Source organism: Papio anubis, chromosome 9 (genome assembly GCF_008728515.1).
Source record: "Papio anubis isolate 15944 chromosome 9, Panubis1.0, whole genome shotgun sequence".
In the NCBI taxonomy this organism is placed as follows: Eukaryota; Metazoa; Chordata; class Mammalia; order Primates; family Cercopithecidae; genus Papio; species Papio anubis.
Window position 1 is genome coordinate 1408814 of NC_044984.1, and position 26596 is coordinate 1435409.

The 26596-nt window shown below is 40.1% G+C and overlaps 1 protein-coding gene across 16 annotated transcripts in view; it reads left to right on the forward strand.

Moving 5' to 3' along the window:
* Positions 1-26596, forward strand: part of ERC1 (ELKS/RAB6-interacting/CAST family member 1) — a 535673-nt gene that overhangs the window by 419718 nt on the left and 89359 nt on the right. For 10 of the 16 annotated variants that reach the window (XM_009217664.4, XM_017945570.3, XM_017945565.3 and 7 more), the window contains one exon: positions 18060-18158. In XM_009217664.4, the coding sequence (XP_009215928.2) occupies positions 18060-18158 (99 nt within the window). Of the gene's footprint in view, positions 1-18059; positions 18159-20329; positions 20397-26596 lie in introns of all 16 variants that reach the window. The other 6 variants (XM_017945571.3, XM_009217663.4, XM_017945572.3 and 3 more) reach the window with 1 other exon arrangement.

Below are 26596 nucleotides of genomic sequence, written 5' to 3' on the forward strand. Positions count from 1 at the left end.
TTTTTTTTTTTTTTTTTTTTTTTTTTTTTGAGACAGAGTCTCACTCTGTCGCCCAAGCTGGAGTGCAGTGGCCGGATCTCAGCTCACTGCAAGCTCCGCCGCCCAAGTTTACGCCATTTTCCTGCCTCAGCCTCCCGAGTAGCTGGGACTACAGGCACCTGCCACCTCGCCCGGCTAGTTTTTTGTATTTTTTAGTGGAGACAGGGTTTCACCGTGTTAGCCAGGATGGTCTTGATCTCCTGACCTCGTGATCCGCCCGTCTCGGCCTCCCAAAGTGCTGGGATTACAGGCTTGAGCCACCGCGCCCGGCCTAAAATTCTTGTCTTTAAGAATGTTGAATATTGGCCCCCACTCTCTTCTGGCTTGCAGAGTTTCTGCCGAGAGATCTGCTGTTAGTCTGATGGGCTTCCCTTTGTGGGTAACCTGACCTTTCTCTCTGGCTGCCCTTAAGATTTTTTCCTTCATTTCAACTTTGGTGAATCTGGCAATTATGTGTCTTGGAGTTGCTCTTCTCGAAGAGTATCTTTGTGGCGTTCTCTGTATTTCCTGGATTGAATGTTGGCCTGCCCTACTAGGTTGGGGAAGTTCTCCTGGATGATATCCTGAAGAGTGTTTTCCAACTTGGTTCCATTTTCCCCCTCACTTTCAGGCACCCCAATCAGACGTAGATTTGGTCTTTTTACATAATCCCATACTTCTTGCAGGCTTTGTTCATTTCTTTTTCTTCTTTTTTCTTTTGGTTTCTCTTCTCGCTTCATTTCGTTCATTTGATCCTCAATCGCTGATACTCTTTCTTCCAGTTGATCGAGTCGGTTACTGAAGCTTGTGCATTTGTCACGTATTTCTCGTGTCATGGTTTTCATCTCTTTCATTTCGTTTATGACCTTCTCTGCATTAATTACTCTAGCCATCAATTCTTCCACTTTTTTTTCAAGATTTTTAGTTTCTTTGCGCTGGGTATGTAATTCCTCCTTTATCTCTGAGAAGTTTGATGGACTGAAGCCTTCTTCTCTCATCTCGTCAAAGTCATTCTCCGTCCAGCTTTGATCCGTTGCTGGCGATGAGCTGCGCTCCTTTGCCAGGGGAGATGCGCTCTTATTTTTTGAATTTCCAGCTTTTCTGCCCTGCTTTTTCCCCATCTTTGTGGTTTTATCTGCCTCTGGTCTTTGATGATGGTGATGTACTGATGGGGTTTTGGTGTAGGTGTCCTTCCTGTTTGATAGTTTTCCTTCTAACAGTCAGGACCCTCAGCTGTAGGTCTGTTGGAGATTGCTTGAGGTCCACTCCAGACCCTGTTTGCCTGGGTGTCAGCAGCAGAGGCTGCAGAAGATAGAGTATTGCTGAACAGCGAGTGTACCTGTCTGATTCTTGCTTTGGAAGCTTCCTCTCAGGGGTGTACTCCAGCCTGTGAGGTGTGGGGTGTCAGACTGCCCCTAGTGGGGGATGTCTCCCAGTTAGGCTACTCAGGGGTCAGGGACCCACTTGAGCAGGCAGTCTGTCCCTTCTCAGATCTCAACCTCCGTGTTGGGAGATCCACTGCTCTCTTCAAAGCTGTCAGAGTCATTTGCGTCTGCAGAGGTTTCTGCTGCTTTTGTTGTTGTTTACTGTGCCCTGTCCCCAGAGGTGGAGTCTACAGAGACAGGCAGGTTTCCTTGAGCTGCTGTGAGCTCCACCCAGTTCAAGCTTCCCAGCAGCTTTGTTTACCTACTTAAGCCTCAGCAATGGCGGGCGCCCCTCCCCCAGCCTCGCTGCTGCCTTGCCGCGAAATCGCAGACTGCTGTGCTAGCAATGAGGGAGGCTCCGTGGGCGTGGGACCCTCCCGGCCAGGTGTGGGATATAATCTCCTGGTGTGCCTGTTTGCTTAAAGCTCAGTATTGGGGTGGGAGTTACCCGATTTTCCAGGTGTTGTGTGTCTCAGTTCCCCTGGCTAGGAAAAGGGATTCCCTTTCCCCTTGTGCTTCCCAGGTGAGGCGATGCCTCGCCCTGCTTCAGCTCTCGCTGGTCAGGCTGCAGCAGCTGACCAGCACCGATTGTCCGGCACTCCCTAGTGAGATGAACCCAGTACCTCAGTTGAAAATGCAGAAATCAGCGGTCTTCTGTGTCGCTCGCGCTGGGAGTTGGAGACTGGAGCTGTTCCTATTCGGCCATCTTGCTCCGCCCCCCTAAAATACTTTTCTAAAGTGGAACTATTTCAACAACTATGAAGAGATAGATCATTTAAGATACTTTTCTGTAACAACTGTTTTTTAGAAAAGCCTGATTTTAATAAATGGTAATTTTCTGTTTTTTTCTTCTACACAAAAGACTGAAGGCCATTTATCTCAGTTGTACAAAAAAGAAACTTTGGAGAATAGAGAAAAAAATAAAGAATGCAATAGTAGTTATGGGAAAATTTTAACAATGTAACCACATATATGTTTGTACAAATACATATATACAGATAAATCCTTTAGTCAGAGAATAGGAGGAAAAAGTGGTATTGGAGAGTGTGGCCTTTTATCATTTGCTTTCATTTCATTTGCTTTCAATCTGAATGGTTCAGTAAGAATCTAAAAATGCTTTTATATCCTCTGGGTTTATTTAAAGAAAGATACTTCACTGTATGTACACACAGGTGTATAGTTGGTTTATGTTTTGAGTCAATTATATTCTTTTCTTACCACATATGGACCATGATTTTGTAAAAAGAAGAGAGAAAATCCCCTCAGAACTTCTAGCTTTAGGAACTTTGGGCATGGTGGCTTACGCCTGTAACCCCAACACTTTGGGAAACCAAAAGGCAAGAGGATCACTTGAGCCCAGGAATTCGTGACCAGCCTGAGCAACATGGGGAAACCTCATCTCTACACAACAAAAAATTTTAAAATTAGCTGGGCGTGGTGGTGCCTATCTGTAGTCCCAGCCCTTAGGAAGCTGAGATGGGAAGATCACTTGAGCCCAGGAGGTCAAGGTTGCAGTGAGCTGTGACTGTGCTGCTGCACTTCAGCCTGGGTGGCAGAGGAGACCCTGTCTCATTTTAAATATAAAAAGAGCTTTTATTCTTGTGATCTCAAGTGTTTTTTTTTTTTTTTTTTTTTTTTTGTTTTTTGCCTTTAGAGAGAGCACGTGTATATGTGTGTGTGTGTGTGTGTGTCTGTAAAGTGCTTGGATTCTTGAAGATCACTTTCTCTGCTTAGCTGTCCTTCAAGCAGGATAAAATAATGCTGTATTTGTGTGATTATAAAAAGCATTAAGCAATTTAATTTCTGTATATTTAGTAAGGAAATGATCATACTTTAAAAAAACTTTTTTTTTTAGAAATAGGGTCTCCCACTGTCACATAGGCATAATCATAGCTTATGATAGCCTCAAACACCTGGCCTCAAGCTGTCCTCTCACCTCAGCCTCTGAAGTAGCTGGGACAGCAGGTGCCCACCACCATGCCCAGCTAATTAAAAAACAATTTTTTTTTATAGAGGCAGAGTCTTGCTACATTGCCCAGGCTGGTCTTGCGCTCTTGGCCTCAAGAGATCCTCCCACCTCAACCTCCCAAAGCGCTAGTGTTACAGGTGTAAGCCACTATTCCTGCCCTGTACTTTTATTTGAAGAGGAAATAACTAAACTTATCTACTTTGCAGTAATAAAATAGTTGGGTTGGGGTGCAGCTTGTGCCACCATCCTTGAGAAAATATTTTTTTTTTAGCTTGCATTTTAACACCATGTAAAATCACACACAAAAATGATCTGTTAGCTGTGAAGAAATTTCGTATCACTTCTTGTTTTCATGGCCTCTGTATCTGTAAAATACAACTGTATACTCAGTGGTATGGTTTGGCTTTGTGTCCCCAACCAAATCTCGTGTTGATTGTTATTCGCAGTGTTGAAGAAGGGGCCTGGTGAGAGGTGACTGGATCGTGGGGGCGGCATTCCTCCATGTTGTTCTCGTGATAGTGAGTGAGTTCTCATGAGATCTGATGGTTTAAAAGTGTGTGACACTTCCCCCGTCGCCTGTGCTCTCACTCTCTCCTGCCACCATGTAGAAAAGGTGCTTGCTTCCCCTTCGCCTTCTGCCATGATTGTAAGTTTCCTGAGGTCTTCCAGTCACGTTTCCTGTGAAGCCTGAGGGACTGAGTCCATTGAACCTATTTTCTTCCTAAATTACCCAGTCTCAGGTAGTTCTTCACAGCAGTGTGCGAGGGGACTGATACACTCAGCCACTCAGATAACCTAAATTACAGACAAACTGTGGTAAATGTTCTTGGATCCTGGCCATTGCTGACTGATTTTTAGAATAACAGAAAATACTTGCCTACATTTTCTTCTTTTCTTTAGATATGGTGTTGAGTCTCACTGGATCCAGTTAATAATTCCCTTTAAACATTCTATTCTTTGAGAACAGATACAGGTGGGAGAAATGATCCTATGACATTAAAACTAGAATTGGATTGCGTTAGGTTTATTCCCAGGATGTGAGAGCTGTAGCATGAAGGGTGGCAGTGATCAGGAGCAAAGGCTCAACCACTCTGTTTTTGAACAGTTTCATGTTAGATCCTGCAGTGGGCCATTATAGGCAAATTGGCCCACAAGATATTTCACTCCTGGAACTTAAGTTCATGACCTACTTTTAGGAATGGCTTTTTAGATCTGACTGTTACTTTTTCGCCAGAATGTGCCATAATTATATACCATGGCCTTGCCAGAAAACAGGAAATCTTTCAAAAATTGGGAGTGGAATAGAAATTTTGTAATTTTTTTTTTTTCAGTTTTAGAATGTTGAATATGTTTTTATCCTTGTGTTAATACATGTTTGAAGAGAGAAAATATAGGCTGCTCTTCTCCAGTGTTCAAAGTTAAAATCTGCACAGCATATGGGAAAGTGCTAAATATACATGGTAATTGGAATTAACCATTAAGATGAACATACTCATTCTGGCAGCTAAGAAGGAATATCTTCAGCTCAGGGAAAACTGTAAGCTGTGTTTATACGTCTGCCCAGGTAGGTTATGTGTCTGTGTTATAGAAACCAGGAATCTCATACAGGCATTTCTGAGGATTACGAAAATGGTCATGATGAGATGGAAGAGAACAGTTTCTAAAGAGTGAGCAGATAGACCAAAAAAAAAAAAAAAGTTTTTCCTTTGCTTTCTACCAAGAGAGGGAAAAAAAAAGTAGTTTTCATGGGAGATACAGAATATGTTGCAAGAACAGATGTCTTGGGAGCTTAATTCCATAAATGGTGATGTGCCCAAGAATACCCTGAGATAAGAAGAAAACCTTCATGGAGTCTTTAAAAAAATAAAATAAAATCACTGAGTCCTAAAGTAAATAAGTGAATATCCATAATCAAAAAGTTTCCTTTTCATATTAAATCTATTTGTGTGGAAGGAAATGAAGGAGAAAACTTTATAAATACTTGTAAACTGGAGTCCCTGGATTCTAGAGTTCTTTTTTGAAACTAGTATAAGGAACAGAAATTGTCTTTTTATCTGAGAAAAAACTGCTAATTAAAATGTCTATTTTCTTTGCTTTTGACTGAGATAACTCATTGTGGTAACACTGGGTTTTAAATACTGATTGGTAACTATATATCTATTTTTGATTAATACAAAGAGGAAAATGAATTATTAAATAAAGGAAGTTTTATAGAAAAAGCATTCAAAATGTTAAACTTATTGCCAAAAATATATATATAGTCCTTAATGGTAGGAAAGGTGGGAGCTACAAACCTATCATTGTTTTGTACCAATCATGGAAAATTGATTCTTGAATTCAACAAACATATATATTAAGGATTTTATCTGTGCTGGCAATTTTACTAGGTACTGAGTTGATAGAAGGATGAATGAGACTCTGTCACAGCCCTCATAAACTCAAATCTATTGGAAGAAAAGTTAGGTAAACAGATGATTATAATCTGTTTCAGATAGCACCGAAAGCCTTTTGTCCCAAACCTCAAGAAGCTGGATAAGCTTATACCACCTCTAAAAATGTGTGATGTGTGGTTGAGCTCATGTGAGAGAATGATGTCAGAATCGAGGAGGGGGCTGAAAGATAAAGATGAGGTATGTGAGCCTGTGCAGCAGCTGCCCAGGGGCTGGCAGACCTAGTTACGACTAGAACTTGGGTTTACAAGATGCCTCTGCAGAGAATGAAGTGAGGCATTGGGCTCACAAGAGGTGGGGAGTTGGAACTGAACCTCTGCTGAAGATGGGTCAGTTAGAGGCTTGCTGTACAGAAAAGCAAGACTCATTCAGTCAAACTTCTACCCGTGATAGATGACAAAGGAGCTTTTCTGTGCCCTGTGCCCTGACTCTGGGAAGGAGCCCGGAGTCGGCTCTAAGAAATCCAAGTTATCAAGCCTGTACCTTCCCCGGGTTTAGGCTAAAAATTTATGTCACCACTTGTCTGGGAAGTTCCTGCCTGAAGATCACAAAGAAAGACATGTACATGGTCCTTAAACACATGAAAAGATGCTCAGCTCATTCATAGTAAGATAATGGCAAACTGAGGTGCTATTTAGCCCAAATCGAGAATTTAACAGCACACTCAGTTAAGCGGGCTGTGCTGATTGGGAACTCTGAGACTCTACTGGTGGGAATGCAAAATGTAGACCTCTTATAGAGGCAGTCTGGCAGTGGGTAGTAAAATGCTTATCTGTGCATTGACTTTTTCACCCAGAAGCGCTTTACACCTAGGAATTGGTCCCACAGACACATCTTCAAAAAAGCAAAATAACATATACCCAGGATAATTCATTGCTATGGTATTTGTAATAGCAACAGGTTCAAAATAACCCATTGTGCTACAGTGGGATATTTGTTGTCAGTTATAGTACATCCAACAGAGTGGAATACCGTGCAGCTGTAGAAAGGAAGGAGAAAGATCTCTATTGATACGGAGTGATTCCCAGAACATCCTGCTAAGTGAAAAAGCAAGATGCAGAATAATGTATTTAACATATTACTTTTTACGTAAGAAAAGGGGTAACGTGCAATTATATGAGTATATGATTGCCAATAATTGCAAGAAGAAACAATTGAAGGATAAATCAAAAATGTACCCAAAAAGGTTACCTATAAAAAGGAGGGAACAGGATAGAGGAGATGGGGTGGAAGCAAGCCTTCTGTGATTATACCTAGTTATATAGTTTTGACTCTAGAATCAAATGAATATATTACATAATCAAAAATAAAATTAGATCAGAAAAAAGGAAAAAAAGCAGTCCTTGAAATTTAAAAACAAACAAACAAATGAATCTAATTATATATTAAATTGTTGACATTCACTTTGAGCAGATAATGATTTCAGCTAACTTTATAATACGGATTTTTCTCTGTACATCTTAGTAGGGTAAACTCCAAGTAAAAGAACAAAAATGCAAAGTTTTGTTTTTTTTTTTTAATGGTCTCGCTCTGCCTCCCAGGCTGGAGTGCAGTGGCACAGTCACCACTTGCTGCAGCCTCAACCTTCCGGGCCCAATTGATCCTCCCACCTCACTCCCAAGTTGCTGGGACTGCAGGCGCGTGCCACCGCGTCTGGCTAGTTTTTGTATTTTTTGTAGAGATGGGGTTTCACCATGTTGCCCAGGCTGGTCTCAAACTCCTGGGCTCAAGTGATCCTCCCTCCTCAGCCTCCCAAAGTGCTGGGATTGTAGACATGAGCCACCGCGCCTAGCCCAGATAAATTGTAGAGTTCATCCTGAAGGCATATTGGTAGTAATTGTATTGGTTTTGGTATTTTAAAAGCACTATATTGTTAGATAAAACAAATACCAAGTAATTATGTTATTGTTGGGAACCAAAATTTTTCAGCATAAGAGAAAAAATACAAAGTGTAAAATTAAACTACTTTAGTAAACTCAGTCTTCAAGATTGAAATTTGTAATCTTAAATCTGAATTTAAAACATAACTATTAACTAATAATTTTCTCCCTTTAAAAAAAAATATTTATTTCCTATCTCTGACTGAACCAGACTAGAAGAAATGATAAATAATAAACATCCCAGCAGCAGTAAACACCCCAGCACCCGGACTGCGGTTTCCCACTTAGTCTGTGTATGGTATGCTGCTATAACAAAATCGGTAGGTCAGTAATTTATAAAGAACATAAATTTATTTTTATCACAGTTCTGGAACTGGGAAGTCTAAGATCAAGGCACCAGCAGGTTTGATTGTTGGCAAGGGCTGCTTTTGGCTTTTAAGATGGTACCTTGTTGCCGTATCCTCCAGAGGACAGGGACGCTGTGTTCTCACACACATCTATTCCTTTACTCATTTGTTTATTTAATGAGTTCCCTAGTAAACTTCAGTGCTGACATATCAGTTTACTTTGCTCCTACTTTGTCTTTTTTTTTTTTTTTTTTTTTTGAAACAAGGTCTCACTCTGTCAACCAGGCTGGAGAACAATGGTGCAATCATGACCCAAGGCAGCCTTGACCTTCTGGGCTCAAGCAGTCCTCCCACCTCAGCCTCCAAAGTAGCTGGGACTACACACAAGCATGTGACATCATGCCCAACAATTTTTTATATTTTTTTTATTTTTTGTGGAAACAGGGTCTGGTTATGTTGCCCAGGCTGGTCTCAAACTTGTAGGTTCAAGTAGTCCTCCCACCTCAGCATTCCAAAGTGCTGGGATTACAGGTGTGAGCCACCATGCCTGGCCTCTCTTACTAGTTTTTAAGAGCAAAAGCATTATTTACTCACATGGCTGCACATTGGCTTATTTTATATACCTTTATTGAGATACGATTCTCATCCCGTGCAATTTACCCATTTAAAATATGCCATTCCATATTGCTTAGTAAATTACAGAAACGTGTAACCATCACTACAATATCCTATTTTTTAAAGTATCTTTTTCTAGTGTTATTTCAGTGTCATCGCTTTTTATGTATTAAATACATTTTGACAAATTGAAAGCATTACTGATTTTGCTGCTCACATTGTTCAGTTTATCCATTGTCCCTTTCCCCCAGGCCTGGCAACCGCTGGTCTTTCTATCTTTCTATCGCTACAGATTTGCCTGTTCTGGAGATTTCATATAAGTGAAATAATATACTATGTTGCCTTTTGCATGACCTCTTTAACTTAGCATAACGTTTTCAAGGTTCATTCATATCTGTAGCATGTCAGTACTTCATTCCTTTTTATGACTAATAGCTCATTATATGGATATACCAGATTTTATGTATCCATTCATAAGTTGTTGGATATTTGGGTTGTTTCTCTTTTTTGACTATAATAAATAATGATGCCGTGAACATTTGTGGGTACTTTTTTGCATGGAAACATGTTTCCAGTTATCTTGAGCATATACCTCGGATTGGAACTGCTAAGTCATGTGGTAATTGTTTGTTTGCCGTTTTAAGGAACTACCAAAATGTTTTGCAAAGAGACTGTACCACTCTGCAGTCCCACCAGCAATATATGACCATCCCTACACATTCTCGCCAACACTCGTTATTGACTTTTAATAGCCACCCTGGTGGATGTGATGTGGTATCTCATTGTGGGGTTTTGTTAGTTTTGTTTTATATTTTATTGCTTCTCCGTTGTTCCCATAGATCATTGTGGCTTTGAGACGCATTTCCCTATTGAGGTTGCACATCTTTTCTTCTGCTTACTGCCTATTTGTAAATCCTCTTGTTGAGGATCAAATCCTTTGCTCATTTGTAATTGGGGTATTTGTATTTTTATTGAGTTGTAAGAGTTACAGACACAAGTCCTTTATCATATATATGATTTATAAATATGTTCTCCCATCCTGTCGTTCCCTTTTCACTTTCTTGTTGATATCGTTTACAGCATAAAATTTTATAAAGTTTAATGTGTTCCAATTTATTTTTTTTTTTCTTTTGCCACTTTTGCTCTTTGGGTATCTTATCTAAGAAATCACTGCCTAACCCAGGAAGATTTACTCTTATGTTTTGTTCTAAGAGTTTTATAGTTTTAGCTCTTACATTTAGGTGTTTAGCCAATTCTGAGTTTATTCTTTTATATGTTCTGAGACATAATGAGTTTGACATCATTTTCTTTGCATGTCCATTTCTGTTTGCCCCACACCATTGCATGAAAAGAGCATTCTCTCCCATTAGATTGTCTTGGTACTCTTGTTGGAAATCAGTTGACCACAAACAATTACGGTTTGTTTCTGGACTCTCAGTTTTGTTTCTTTGATTTCTTTGTCCATCTTTATTCCAATAACACACTGTAGGTAAAAACCTACTTTACCGTAGGCTCTGAAATCAGGAAGTATGAGTCTTCCTAACTTTATTCTTCTCAATCAATATTGTTTTGGCTATTTTTGTGTTATTTTATAAAACCCCATGTGAATTTACAATTCTCTCAAAATAAAAATTGAAGAAGTAGTAATAGAAGTAGCACTAGTAGTAGTAGTAGTAGTCATAGTGGTAGAAGAGGAAATGCTGTAGCAAATAAAGGGAAGGGAGGATAAAGGAAACAAGTAGAGCAATAGAATAGTTTCTGAAGGAGGACATGGATATGTGGGTTGTTGTTTTTTTTTTTTCTATCTTCTTGTGTATGTTTGGAAATTCTCAATATAAAATGTAATTCGTGGCCGGGCGCGGTGGCTCAAGCCTGTAATCCCAGCACTTTGGGAGGCCGAGATGGGCGGATCACGAGGTCAGGAGTTCGAGACCATCCTGGCTAACATGGTGAAACCCCGTCTCTACTAAAAAAAAAAATACAAAAAACTAGCCGGGCGAGGTGGTGGGCGCCTGTAGTCCCAGCTACTCGGGAGGCTGAGGCAGGAGAATGGCGTAAAAACCCGGGAGGCGGAGCTTGCAATGAGCTGAGATCCGGCCACTGCACTCCAGCCTGGGCGACACAGCGAGACTCCGTCTCAAAAAAAAAAAAAAAAAAATGTAATTCTTTTAGTTTTAAAAGGAGAAAGGCTCTAAAGCTAGACTGTTTGTATTAGAGCTCTAGCCTGTGACTTATTCATCATATGAAGGTCACAAAGTTATTTAGGCTCTCTGTAGCTCAGTTTTTCATCTATAAAATTGACATGAAAAGTGTACCAACTTCATATTGTTATGAAGATTAAATTACCTAAAGCTCTTAGAATACTGCTTGGCACATAGTAAGTATTCAATAAATGTTGGCTTGGAAAGTGACTATTTTTGAAGGGAGGGTGGTTAAAAAAAAAAAAGACCATTTTTAAAAGTACATGTAGATTTACCAGATAATCAATAAATCTAGTCGTTCAATTAAAAACTTAGTGGCAAGTTAACATATATGAAAGGAGAATTAATAAACTTGAAGATAACACTGCAAAAAATATCCAAAATACAGTGCAGAAGGAAAAAACAAAATTGAAAATATCAAAGAGAGACTAGGAGACATGGAAAACAGACTGAGAAGGTACATTCACCTGATAGGAATTTTGAGAAAGATCCTACAGAAAATTCAGAAGGACCAGTATTACAAAATAGGAAAGTGTACGTTTTAAAATTTGGAAATTACAAATTTTGCAAATTAGAAAATAAGGAAATTGCAAATATTGTAAAAAACAGAAATTGCAAAATATTTAGAACAGGGAAAACACTATATATCAAAATTTGTGATATACTGCTAAAGCAGTTCTTGGAGGAAAATTTATAGTCTTAACACATATATAAAATTGAAAATTAACAGGCGGGGAACGGTGGCTTACGCTGTAATCCCAGCACTTTGGGAGGCCAAGGTGGGTGGATCACTTGAGATCAGGAGTTCAAGACCAGCCTGGCCAACATAGTGAAACCCCGTCTCTACTAAAAATACAAAAGTTGGCTGGGCATGGTGGCAGGCACTTGTAATCTCAGCTACTCGGGAGGCTGAGGCAGGAGAATCGCTTGAACCCAGAGGTTGTAGTGAGCCGAGATCGCACCACTGCACTCCAGCCTGGGCGGCAGAGAGAGAGAGTCTCTCTCAAAGAAAAGAAAGAAGGAAAGAAAGGAAAAAAGAAAGAAAATTAATGAGCTAAAAGTATCCAAATCAAGAAATAGAGAAAGAACATCTGTGTAACCCCCAGCACACACACAAGAAAAAAGAAGAAAGAAAATAAAAACAGAAATTAAATGAAATAAGGCCGGGCGCGGTGGCTCAAGCCTGTAATCCCAGCACTTTGGGAGGCCGAGACGGGCGGATCACGAGGTCAGGAGATCGAGACCATCCTGGCTAACACGGTGAAACCCCGTCTCTACTAAAAAGTATAAAAAACTAGCCGGGCGAGGTGGCGAGCGCCTGTAGTCCCAGCTACTCGGGAGGCTGAGCCAGGAGAATGGTGTAAACCCGGGAGCGGAGCTTGCAGTGAGCAGAGATCCGGCCACCGCACTCTAGCCTGGGTGACAGAGCGAGACTCCGTCTCAAAAAAAAAAAAAAAAAAAGAAATTAAATGAAATAGAAAACAAGCTATAGAGAAGATCAGTGAAACTAAAAGCTGGTTCTTGGAGAAAACACACAAGATAGATAGGATTTAATGACTTAATTAGATGTGAAATATATAGTGGGACAGATTGTTCATGAAGAAAAGACCAGATATTATAATAATTTTAACAGTGACTTAATCTGATGTCCCTTCAGACTTCTATTATTAGAGAATTAATTAGTCTGCTTTTATTCTGGTTAACAGAACCTGCAACTGAACTCTCAGATTTTTTTTTTATCAGTAGTAAAACGTAAATCTGATTAGAATTTAAACTTTTTCTTTTAATAGCTGGATTTGGATAACCTATCCTGTTTCTTAGCTTATGTATTCTTCTGTGAAATATGGTTTCTGTTTGGACATTGACATTTTTGTCTTAGAAGAAAAGATAAACAGAATAGACAACTGATTCCTTTTTCCTCTGGGAGGGTGTGTATACCTGGATACACAGATATGCATTGATAGCTAAAGAAGTCTATTTCAGCAAGTTTCTTCCTTCTTCTCTTCTTCCTTTTTTTTTTTTTTCCTTCCTTCCTTCCTTCAGGAAATCTGATTCTTTATGTCGTTGGGACCAAGGGTTTCTTCTGCCTGCACATGCACCTGGCATGGTTCAAGAGGAAAAACATTTGGATATAAAATATCTTTCACGTCAGTAAAACATGAAGGAATCACTCCTTTTGCTTTTTGGTCTTATCTTGAGAAGAGCATACTGTGAGAGCCCCTTAAGAGCGCAGTCATTTCTATGATCTGTGTAACATCTGATGCTCTGTGAGCTGTCAGATATTTAGTGCTCAATATCATAACTATGCAGGGAACAGACTTCACACCAAGTTTCTTCATACTAGACCTAGGAACACTAAACTTTGATCATCTTCATGTCTTTTGGAAATGGAGAAGTAAGTTCTTACAACTATTTTTTTCGTTCTGTGACGTGGATCAAGTAAGTAATCTTTGGTCTTATCTGTCCACTTGGATCAGTTTCTTCAGGCAGGCATACATACTCATTCCTAAGAAGCACTTTAAATGCATTCTGCCTTGAAAATGGATTTGTGTGTGCTTTATTAGGATTTCTTTTTAAGTTTTTAAACTTATGCTAGATATCAGATATTAAAGATTGTCTCATGTTCTAAGAAAATAACTAGCCGAATATACTTTCACCCACATTCCTATTAAAGTCAACATGGAAAGGTTTCTTAACCAATTGAATGACATGATACAGATGTTTTGCTCACTTTCTCTAGGTGCCTCTTTGCTTTCTTCTATTTTCCTTTTTTCCTGAGAGCTGCTTTGCAGAAGACTTTGTCAAGAGATACCACATGCCATAAGAAAAATTAGCCTACATCTTTTCAAAATTGTCTTAGTCCATTCAGACTGCTGTAACAAAATAACATAGACTGAGTAATTTATAAACAACAGAAGTTTATTGCTCACCATTTTGGAGACCAGAAGTGCAAGATCAAGGCAGCAGCAGATTCAGTGTCTGATGCGGGCTTGCTCTCGACTTCACAGATAGTGCTGCTTCGCATCTTCACGCTGCGGAAGGGCGAACAGGCTCCCTCGGGCCTTTTTTTTTTCCCAAGTATAATGGATACGTTTATTTACTTATCCATTTATTTATTCATTCATTTGCAATTATCCTTTAAGCAACTGCTGTTTGCAAAAAAAAAAAAAAAGTATGTTATTTGCCACCAGTTTGATAAAGGAGATAACAGTTCTATATGAAAACATCTATAGTTGGTCTCACAAGCGAAGTGTGCTGGGAGAGCAAAAACAGAAGAAAAAAATTATTTTCATATTTTCTCTTTTGAGTGACACACTATCCTCGTTAGGAGTTCGGTTTCCTACCAGTGATACAACTAGATATTTACATCTCCCAAATCAAAGTACAAACTTTGGCAGTAGAACCTTGTTGCTCATTATTTTCTTTTTATTTTCAAGTTTTATTTTGGATTCTGGGGATACATATACAGGTTTGTTACCTGGGGTATATTGCATGATACCCTCAGGCCTTTTTTATAAAGGTACTAACCTCATTCATGAGGGTTCCACCCTCTGACCTAATCATCTCCAAAAGGCCCCATTTCATAATACCACCAAATTGAAGGTTGTTTCAACATCTAAATTTGGGGGAAGCCGAGCGCAGTGGTTCATGCCTGTAAACCCAGCACTTTGGGAGGCTGGGGCGGGCTGATCACTTGAGGTCAGGAGTTTGAGACTAGCCAGGCCAACATAGCAAAACCCGTTTCTACTAAAAATACAAAAACAATTAGCCACCGTGGTGGTGTGTTCCTCTAATCCTAGCTACTTGGGAGGCTAAGGCAAGAGAACTGCTTGAGCCCGGGAGGCAGAAGTTGCAGTGAGCCGAGATCTTGCCTGGGCAAGAGAACGAGACTCCGGCTCAAAAAAACAATACATTAATTAAAATAAAATAAATTGGGGGGGGAACACAAACATTCAGACCATAGCAAAGGTCACTGGGGGTCCTCCCAGAAAAGAGAAATTTGATTCACAGATGATTTATTAATAGGTTTTTTTTTTCTGTCATTATATACTAGAGGGAGGAACTGACTTTAAAATGTGCTTACATTATTAGGTGAAAATGTAAAGAACCTAAATCTTCAACAATATGGGACTCACTAAAAATCCATTCAGGGGACTGGGCACAGTTGCTCAGGCCTGTAATCCCAGCACTTTGGGAGGCAGAGGCAGGCAGATTATATGAGGTCAGGAGCTCGAGACCAGCCAGGCCAACATGGTGAAACCCATCTCTATTAAAAATACAAAAATTAGCCAGGCTTGGTGGCAGCCGCCCGTAATCCCAGCTATACTTGGGAGGCCGAGACAGGAGAATCACTTGAACCCAGGAGGCAAAGGTTACAGTGAACTGAGATCGCACCATTGCACTCCAGTCCAGGTGACAGAGCAAGACTCCATCTCAAAAAAAAATAACTAAATAAATGGATATCCATTCAGCTGAATGCTGTGCAACCAGTTAAAAGTAGATTTTAGGCTGGTCACAGTGGTCATGCCTGTAATCCCAACTCTTGGAGAGGCCAGGACAGGAGGATCACTTAAGGCCAGGAGTTTAAGACCAGCCCAGGCAACATAGTGAGACCCCATTTCTACAGTTTCTAAAAAAATACATAAACTTTCTAAAACCAAAAAATAAATATATACACATACACATACATATACATATATATGTAATTTTTTAAAGCAATATTTTAAAATACTATTTAATGACATGAAAAAATGGTCTCGACTATGATGATAGCTAAAATGTACTGGCACCTTTTTAAGTGTTTTCCTTGTGTTAATTCAACAGGTTAATACTCGCAACAGTCTTTTGTAGGAGAAACTATTGTTATCCCTATTTTAAAGGTGAGGAAACTGAGGCTCACAGCATTTACGTAGTTTGCCTGCAGTCAACTGGTGAGAGACAGAGCTAGAATTTAAACTCAGGCAATTTGGCTCTTTTAAAGCCCTCGCTTAGACATCATTACATATCTCTGTAAATTTTTTTATGAAACTAGACAAACTATTTTTAATTCATCTAGAAAAGAAAATGTGTTAAAAATAACCAATCAAATTTTGACGCAGTAGAATTGGTGAACATATTCTACCAGGTAGGAAAATATGCTATAAGATATAGTAATTTTTAAAATATCACAGTGTAGCTGAACTAGAGAAGAAAGGCCGGGCGCGGTGGCTCATGCCTATAATCCCAGCACTTCGGGAGGCTGAGGCCGGCGGATCATGAGGTCAGGAGATCGAGACCATCCTGGCTAACACGGTGAAACCCCGTCTCTACTAAAAATACGAAAAAATTAGCTGGGCGTGGTGGCGGGCGCCTGTAGTCCCAGCCACTCGGGAGGCTGAGGCAGGAGAATGGTGTGAACCCAGGAGGCGGAGCTTGCAGTGAGCTGAGGTAGTGCCACTGGGCGACAGAGCGAGACTCCATCTCAAAAAAAAAAAAAATAGAGAAGAAATAGAATAAATCAGAAGAGCATGCCACTTTTTATGTTCACAGGGAGGAGACTAAATGAATACACTTAAGAGTGACAATCACTGAAAGAGGAATTATAGATGATTTTTCTTTCATTTCTCTTTTTTGTTTGTTCTTTATTTTTTTAATTTTATATAATGCCAGAAGTTCAAGACCAGCCAGACAACATAGTGAGACCCTGTCTCTACTTAGCTGGGTGTGGTGGTGCATACCTGTAGTCCCAGCTACTCAGGAAGCTGAGTTGGGAGGATCAGTTGAGCCCAGGAGTCTGAGGTTGTAGTGAGCAGTGATTATGCCACTGTACTATAGAGCCTGGGTGACAGAATGAGACTCTTTCTAAAATATAACAAAGAAAACCCAAATTATCTATAGTAAGCATTTTTAAATCATACAATATTAGCAAGTTTATTTTTAATGCTTTAAAACTTCAGGTTTTAACAGTATGTTACTAGTGTAACATATTGCTGCTTGATTTTATGCATCGTGTACCCTGGCATTTTCTAAGCTGCTTCCTCTGCAGAGTGAATTTCCTAAAATGTTCAATATATTATTCATTTATTCAAGGCCTAAATTAACCACCCACACAGAACCACTAATCCAGTCTTCGTTTTTGGTAAAGACAGAGAAAAGACAATGGGATCGTGGTCGTCTTCTGGCTTAGGGTTGAGGAGAAGGATTTCAGAACTTTTTACCAATTTTTTTTTTTCTTTTTACCTATTTTTAAGACCCGAATTGTTTACTGATGGTATAAAGAAAAGCTATCTGTGTGTGTGTGTGTGTGTGTGTGTGTGTGTGTATATATATGAGAGAGAGCGCGCTGCTGTCTAAATACCTCACTGAACTCTGTAGTAAATTGTAATAGTTGTTCAATTGATTTTTTAGTGAGAATGTGTCTCTACCAAAGAAAATTTTAAAATTAGTCAAGCATGGTGGCATGTACCTGAGCTGCTCGGGAAGCTGAGGCCAGCTTGAGGCCAGGAGCTTGAGACAAGCCTGGGCAATATAGTGAAACCCTTTTTTTTAAAAAAAAAAAAAAGAATTCATGAAATGCTTGTTTTGGGGATATTGCCTCCTCTTCCCCCAAAATTTCTGTATCAATGTAACTGCCAGTCTTAGCCCAAGCTGCTGTGATAGAATGCCATGAACTGGGTAGCTTAATCAAACAGAAATTTATTTTCTCACAGTTTGGTGACTGGGAAGTCCGAAATCAAGGTAGTGTTTGGTGCAGTTCCTAGTGAAGGCTCCTCGTGGCTCGCAGAGGCTGCCTAGTTACTGGATCCTCATATGGCAGAGAAATAAAGAGAAATCCCTCTCTTTTTCTCTTCCTCTTCTTACAAAGCCCAGTCCTATCAGATTAAGGCCCCACCCTTATGCCCTCATTTAACCTTAATTACTTCCTGAAGACTCTGTCTCTGGGTATGGTGACATTGGGGTTTAGGAGTTCTACATGTGAATTTTGCGGGGGCACAATTCAGCCCATAGTAGTGCCTAAACTCTTTCCAGTATCCTCAGAAATCCTATATTTAGTTTATTTTATTGCAGACAGGATTAGTTTTATCCTTTCTTGTGAAACTCTTAAAATACTCATTACTTTACAGTGTGTCATAGAAACTTTACTTAAATTTAACCTTATGAATAATTTCTTCCTAGACGCAAAATCGAATGAAGCTAATGGCCGACAACTACGAGGATGACCACTTCAAATCCTCCCATTCCAATCAGACAAATCACAAACCCTCCCCAGACCAGGTAAGATGGCTCTGCAGTGTTTTATTAAAAAACCCACACACTTAAATTTTGAGATGTTTTGTACTGGCATGTTGCAAATTCTAAGATACAAGTTAGAAGAAGAAAAATAAATAGAATAATAAATAATAATAAATAAAAAGAATATTCTTTTTTAAAAAATCACAGATTCAGTTTCTTTATAGGAAGTTGGTGATTCTAAATATTTTAAGAGCAGATACTTGAAAGATTTGAACAATAAAGAATCCTTGAATTGGGTTGAGAGAAAAAAATTAACTTTCTCAGAGATACGTACTAATAATATGTAATTTTTAACTGTCTTTACTAATTTTTAACTGTCTTGACTTTCCTTTTAAAGAAATAGTTCCTTATTAGAAAAACAAGACTCTTTTCTTGCAAGCCTAGTGAGGCACAGTTTTTAGGTTATTTCTGTTTAATTGCAAATTATGAACTCTCTGCTCATTACCTATTAAAAGTGAAGATTGAAACTTAGTTCTTCACTCCCTGTCCTTGTGGATCCCTCCAGCATGTCATGCTTAAGGAAAATTGTGGCCTTCAACTTCTCATCAATGCAAAAGAGACATTGATGAATCTGAAGGGAACCATGTTCAATTTCTAGTTTCTTGGAAAAAGGGAACTCTCCTCAAATCTTGAAAATGATGGATGGGAGAGAGTGCTGAACAGATTACCTCATATCCCATTGCCAAAAATCAAATTTTAACATCTCTATCACACCCAGCCTTAAAATATATAGCTAAGGGGAAAAAAAAAAAAAGTCAAGTAATTACATACATATGACTAAAGCATCAAGGAAAACTTTCCTGCTAAACATCTCTACTAAATAATAGCTATGACATTGTCTTAGCAGAAGCAGCAGAGAGAGTGCAGATGAAAGCAGCAATGGTATTCAAATTGCTGTTGCTTCTAAGATTCAGAAGGTATAGTCCGTCCTATTATGATGACATTTACTAAGCCAGTTGAGGCAAGCCTTGTATTTTAGAAGGAAAACAGTATAAATATGTAATGTGGGCAGAATGGAGAGCTATCTGCCTGGTGTCAGCAGTCTTTCCCTGCCAAGAGATCATTTTACCTTTTCTGCCTGCTCCCTGATACCTGGAACTGAATCTATGCCAGGGGATACAAGATGCATGTTTGATTCCTCATGAAAACAGGTTTTTGATAATATAGAGAACCGGATGTCTGGAGTAGGAAGAGGGAAACAGAGAAAGGTTGAAGGAAAAGCAAAACATAAGGAAAAACCTCCAACTTGATAATTTTGCCCAGATCCAGCCCTGAGATAGAGATGGCATCTTGGAAAGTAGGAAGAATAGAAGTATAATGACAAACTACAATTGTTCCTCAGTATCCTCGGGGGGTTGGTTTCAGGACAAACCCACTCACAAATACCAAAATCCATGGTTGCTCAAGTCCCTTATATAAAATGGCATGGTATTTGCATATAAGCTATACACATCCTCCCTTATACTTTTGTTTTGTTTTGTTTTGTTTTGTTTTTGAGACGGAGTCTTGCTCTGTTGCCCAGACTGGAGTGTAGTGGCATGATCTCAGCTCACTGCAACCTCTGCCTCCTGGGTTCAAGTGATTCTCCTGCCTCAGCCTTCTGAGTAGCTGGGATTACAGGCACCTGCCACCACGCCTGGCTAATTTCTGTATTTTAGTAGAGACAGGGTTTCACCATGTTGGCCAGGCTGGTCTTGAACTCCTGACCTCAGGTGATCTGCCCGCCTTGGCCTCCCAAAGTGCTGGGATTACAGGTATGAGCCACCACGCCCAGACCCTCCCATATACTTTAAATCATCTCTAGATTACTTATAACCTAATACAATGTAAATACTGTGTAAATAGTTGTTATACTGTATTTTTAAAAATTAATGTATTAATGCATTGTTATTTTTATTGATTTTTATATATATGTATGTATATGTATATATTTCATCCACGGTTGGTTGAATCCACAGATGTGGAACCCGCAGATACAGAGGACCGACAGTAACTACTAATTTTGATAGTTTAGGGAATTAGAATCTGTTTAAGAGAGTCAAGAAATTATCTTCTGCGACGTTATGCTTACGTCTTTGTTTTAAATACTAACCACCTCTTTTTCATTCCATGCTGCTCTGGGGCGTTGCCCCTTGTCATCTCTCTCCCTGTAGGATGAGGAGGAGGGTATATGGGCATAGCCAATCAGAGGCTCTTAGTTCAGCCATTTTGTTCAGAACGGTGAGAAACAGCTTTCCTTGACTACAGAAATGGTTTTTGTTTGTTTTCATTTTTCTTTTTACACAGTAACTCTCACATCTCATTTCTCTGTAATTCATGAAATCCTGGTGTGCTTTCTGTTTTTTCATTTTCACGTGATTTTTGTGTGTATTGCTGTGCTTCTGACATAGTGGGGTTTGGATTTTGTGGCTTTTTTTTTTTTTTTTTTTCTCGTTGTGTGTTAATAGTCACTTCTATAATTGCTTTTCATACATTTTTGGGAGAACTTCTAGGACATGTGACTAAATTTCTCCAGTTCTGATTTTATTTATTACCCTTTCTAGGGTGATTTTACAGTGTCCTGGCAAGGTTTATGGTAACTTCATATGAAACTGGCAATAGAAAATTGAACAAGTACTTTGCCCATTGGCCTAAGTTTGACATATACTTTTTATGATGATTAATTAATGGTGTTTAAAAAAAAACTGTGCTGTGAACTAAACCCTCCTTTTGTTTCTATCTGTAGAAGAATGAGCTCTCACAGTCAGCACCTCGGATGCATCCCCTGGGGCTTTGATGTTACCCTCAAACTATCCCTAAAAATAGGGAGGAGCAAAGTAAAGGAAGACTTTTTTTAGAAGTCATTCTACAAATTCTTTTCCCTCCGTTTTCATGGATTGCTGCTGTGTTCAACAGTTGCCAGGACACTGTCTCGATTCTCCTTTTCAGGCCAATTGGCTGGAAAGTATAGTCCAGCTGTGGCAGTATCTCCCTTTGATCTGATGCCCTTGAGGTTTGACTAAGGAAATCCTTTTCTTAGAAAAAGTAACAATTATGATTAATACGTTCACACGTATTGGTGGCCTTGCACCCTGGATTCACTGCCCATGCTTATCAGTGATCTCACTCCCTTGGAGTCAGTTCTCCCTGAAATGTCTTTGTCTTGGTGTTAAACTGCTTAAAATGATGAGGACATGTGTAGACCTCTTAACTGTTGAACACAACCAAGAAGGATGGAGAGGTAAGTTGTGGAAAGGGGCAATGCACTGTGAGGTGGGAAACTGTCCAGATGGCTTTATCCTGAGGGCATGAATGAGGTTGAAATGCACTGGATCGGCCGGGCGCGGTGGCTCACACCTGTAATCCCAGCACTTTGGGAGGCCGAGGCGGGTGGATCACGAGGTCAAGAGATCGAGGCCATCCTGGCTAACACAGTGAAAACCCTGTCTCTACTAAAAATACAAAAAAATTAGCCGGGCCTGGTGGTGGGCACCTGTAGTCCCAGCTACTCGGGAGGCTGAGGCAGGAGAATGGCATGAACCCAGGAGGTGGAGCTTGCAGTGAGCTGAGATCACACCACTGCACCCCAGCCCGAGCAACAGAGCAAGACTCCGTCTCAAAACAAAAAAAAAAAGAAATGCACTGAATCAACCAGAAAGCTCTTCAGAAAGCTAGAATGCTGCATGTCAGAGAAAGTTAACGCTGAGAGCAATCAGTGCGCTAATTTATCTGCACTCTACAAGGGTAGGTATTCGTCATCATCAAGCATGTGAGGCCATGCAGTAGCTGGATGTAGTTTACTGGTCTCTTAGAAATGAACATTTCTCTACCTTGTCTATTTTGTCAGAACACAGGAGCTTCTTAGCTTCCCTGAGCTGGAAGCACCACACACGTGGACATGATGACATTTTTGTTGCAAATCCTTTTTCTGGCCAATCAGAGGAAGCCTGTTGGTATTCTAGGAAACAGGCCCATAGGTAACTTCACCACGAGACTGAAAAGTAAACAAACCAGCACATAAACTTGTTCCTGAAATCTTCATTTTCCTTTCTCTACCAAAATGAAATAACTCTTAGCTTTTTCCAATTATCACACTGTTGAGCATATTGCACTAATATATTAACTTTCACTGGTTTAACACCATGCAATTGTAGCTGGCCATAACTGGAGTTTCTACGATATGGAGTTTCCAATTTTATAAAATGTGCTGTAAACCTTATTATATGATAAGGATTTTACTTGAAGAAGTGCATGAGTGACCTTAAAACACTGCAGAAGTTTTGACTGGCTATCCACTTTCCTTCTCCTGTTTCCATACTAATTTTACAGAAAATAGATTTTCTTTAAAAATTCAAACTTTTGAAATTGATGATTTACCTTATCAAACTTAAGAACATGTACTTTGCATCTAAAACATTTTCTAGGACACCAATATATACTGATCAAGTATGAGCCTTACTTGATATAATCCATAGATGGGAAGAGAACCATAGATGTACTGAACTGAAAAGGATTCTGGAGTTAGGCCATTTCAGCAGAGGTGGTAAAGCGTAATGGTTAAGAGTGTAGGCTTTGGAGCAGGATGCCTATGTTCAGATTCTAACACCACCATGTACCAGCTTCTGATTTGGACAAGGTATGTCATCGCACTGCACTTCAGTTTCTTCATCTTTAGGATGGAGGTTGTTGTGGGGAGTAGATAAGTTGTGAGGCACATGGACTCTGGAGCCAGACTGCACAGCTTTGAATCTAGACCCCTCCACCTGCCCTGTAACCTTGGAAAAGTAACTTAAACTCCCTGAACCCCAGTTCCTTTATCTAAAAAATGGGTTTATTAATAATGCCTACTTTATAGGATTAATGGATAGATTATAGGTTGATATCTGTAGAATGCTTTGAACAGTACTGGACATGCTCTTATTCCATGCTGTTATTATTTCGATTGTTGCTGTTGTCATCGTTAACTTAGATCCCTCTCCAGGAAATAGGAAGTAACACTTCCAAGAAGTGTTAGTCCCTGTTGTTACGAACATCATCTTCTAATCCGTGCCCTCATCTTATAGGTCAGGATGCAAAACAAAGATTTCAAAGTTGTGACTTAAGGTCCCCAGGCTTTTCTGTGGTCTGGAAGGAAGAACTAGTATCTGACAGTAGAAGAGATAGCAAAGACATATTGATGGTGATAGCTCTCTTTCATCACCACAAGTTTTATCTCCTGTATGTTGAGGAATTTTTTCCTTTGGGAAAACACCTTGAATTTTATAAAGAAATTCCCTATGAGATGACATTTAGTCAGTGAAATCTTTGAAAGCATTAGCTCTCAAGCAGCCCTCCTAAGACACACAGACTGAAGCCAGGACTGCCTCCACTCAGAAAAAATAACAGTTCCTTCACTCTCCTCTTGGCCTGTAGAAAATCCGAGTGAGGGCCAGACTCAGTAGCTCACGCCTGTAATCCCAGCACTTTGGGAGGCCGAGGCAGGTGGATCAGTTGAAGCCAGGAGTTTGAGACCAGCCTGGCCAGCATGACAAAATCCCATGTCTACTGAAAATACAAAAACTAGCTGGGTGTGGTGGCGCGCACCTGTAGTCCCAGCTCCTCAGGAGACACAAGAATCACTTGAACCTTGAGGGCAGAGGTTGCAATGAGCCGAGATCGCGCCACTGCACTCCAGCCTGGGTGAAAAAGCAAGACTGTCTCAAAAACAAAAAGAAAAAAAGAAATTGGTTCTCTCTCTCACATGTCTGGTGCTCAGACATTCATGTTAGGTGTTTTAAGTTCAATAAGTAGAATTTGAGCATGATTTGATAATAGTTATATAACTATTCAGTAAATCACTTGAATCAATGTCTATTGTAATGTGTTTAAATTGCATTGGGTGCAATAGCCATGAAGTCTTGTGTGACTGTCTCAGTCAGCCTAGGCTGCTATTGAAAATATCGTAGACTGGATGGCTTAAACTAGCAGTCCCCAACCTTTTTGGCACCGGGAACAGGTTTCATAGAAGACAATTTTTCCACAACGGGGGGTTGGGAGAGATGGCTTTATGAAACTCTTCTACCTCACATCATCAGGCATCAGATTCTCATCAGGAGCGCGCAACCTGGATCCCTCCCATGCGCAGTTCACAACGGGGTTCGTGCTCCTCTGAGAATTCCACGCCCCCGCTGATCTGACGGGAGGCAGGGCTCCGGCTGTGATGCCCACTTGCCTGCCCTCCTCTCCACTGTGCAGCACTGTTCCTAACAGGCCGCGGACAGGTACTGGGTCATGGCCTCAACAAACGTTTATTTTTTACAGTTCTAGAGGCTGAAAGTCTGAGGTCAGGATCCCCCAGCGTGGTCAGGGGTTTGGTGAGGGCCCTCTTCCTACTTTGCAGATGGCTGGCTTCTCACTGTGTCTTCACAGGGCGGAGAGAGACAGGAAGCGAGCTGTCTCGTGGTTCTTCTTAAAAGGCACCTATTCTATCGTGAGGATTCCACCCTCATGACCTAATAACCTCCCCAAAGCCATCCGGATACCATCATACTGGAGATTAGGGTTTCGACATACAAATTTTGAGGGGACACAAACATTCAGTTCATAGCAATAACGTTGCTGACTCATAGAACTCAGTGGTGCAAATCTTAGTCTCAGCCCAATAGGGAGTTCCAGAGCAAAGATTTCCTATGTAAGTTAGTTTATCCATGCCACTCTCTGTCCATTTACTGTAAGTTTTCTTCTTTTTTCTTTATCTTTTCTTCTCCTCCCCCCCACCTCCCTTTACCCTCCCTCCTCCTCCTCCCTCCTTACAGTAGAATGTAGGCCCCATGAGGACAGGGACTTCAATATACTTACTTGTGTATTCCCGTCATCTAAATAAATGCCCAGGATATAGTAGGTTCTCAGTAAATATATGTGTGTGTGGGGGGGGGGTGTGTGTGTGTGTATTTATTTCGTTAACTACTGAATTCACAAAAATCCAGAAAAGTAGAAGTAAAGTTTACGTTGAAACCAGGAGCATAGAAATTGGTTGTCAGCTTTATCATCAGCACTGCTATTACTAGAAAGGGAAGATAAGAAAGATGAATAGGAACAAAAGACTTTTAGAGAAATGTTGAGAATTTAAAGGAAAATCATAATGAAGTCCTAGAGTCTGCCTCCTAAAATTTGACACTGAATATAATGGAGTTGAATGTAACTCTGAAATCTTTTTCATTCCTTCCGGTAACCTGTGGTTCTTAGCCATCAAGAAGAGCAGCCTGTGCTCTTTCTGGACTTCACCCTGTGGAGCAGTTTGTGTGAACTGGTGCTCGGTCCCTCCAGTAAAGGGTGCACCTACCAAGGGCCTTAGAAGTTGGTCTTGGTCTAAGAACCTGCCACTTACTAAAATCTGGAGATGGCCTGCCTGTTGGATCAGCCCTGTAGCATCTCAGAACAGGATTTGGACCAGTATGCTAGACTTTTCATTTTTCATTAGAGATGATGTAAATATTAACACAAACTTTTAAGACAAGTGTTGTAGAGCAAGTGTCTCCTTCTCTTTTGGCGTTTCCTTTTTGTCCATCTTAGCGGAGTTGTCAATATCTTTATCAGTTTGAAACATCCTAAAATTATTCTCACTGCAATAGTGCAACAATGGAAGCTTTAAATCTCTAGAGAATACATCCGTAGAAGGGAGGTGTTAAATTATCTTGCAGAATTAAATAGTGCAGTGAATTGCACTATTGTCCTGGTATAGAGAAAATCGTCCAAAAACCAGTTTGGGCCAATATCAAGACTGACTTTAGATATCACAGACAAGGAAGAATTTTATCTATTTTCAGAAGTGGATCAGAGATTTTAGCAAGAAACTTCTTTCCTGGAAAGCTTAGCACAAAGCCAGTGAAATTCAAGAAGCACAAGGATCTAGCTGCAGAGAAATAGGAGGGAGAAAATGAATATTTATTAAGCATTTACTATGGGCCCAGCACTTTCATATATCTTATCGCATACAGAGCTCATAGACGTTAAATAATTTTCCAAGATTACACAGCTAACAAATGGCAGATATTTAAATCCAGGACAGACTCCAGACCCCCTGCTCTTTCCATTACACCATACCGAAAGAGGAGTCTTCCGTTTTCCAGTCTAGTTCCTTGGACGTAGTAGACACTCCGTAGAAGCATGTTGAATCGAATTGCATTCCTAACTGGGGAAATAACAAAATGGTCTTTGCTGGTAAGAAATAGCTGTAGGTTACCCAAGACAGTCCCTCACTGAAAGGAAGCTAAGCGGTTTCTGACTTCACTGAGACATGTGACTGACGAGGAATCTAGTGAGGAATTTGGAACTATAGAAGGGAGAAAAAGTGGGTCTTGGAGGTTGAATAAAGTTTGGGAAAGATGAAACAGGAAAAGAAAAGTATTTCAGATAGGAACTAACTTCCAGGAGTGCCAACCTGAGAACGAGAGTGTGACGTG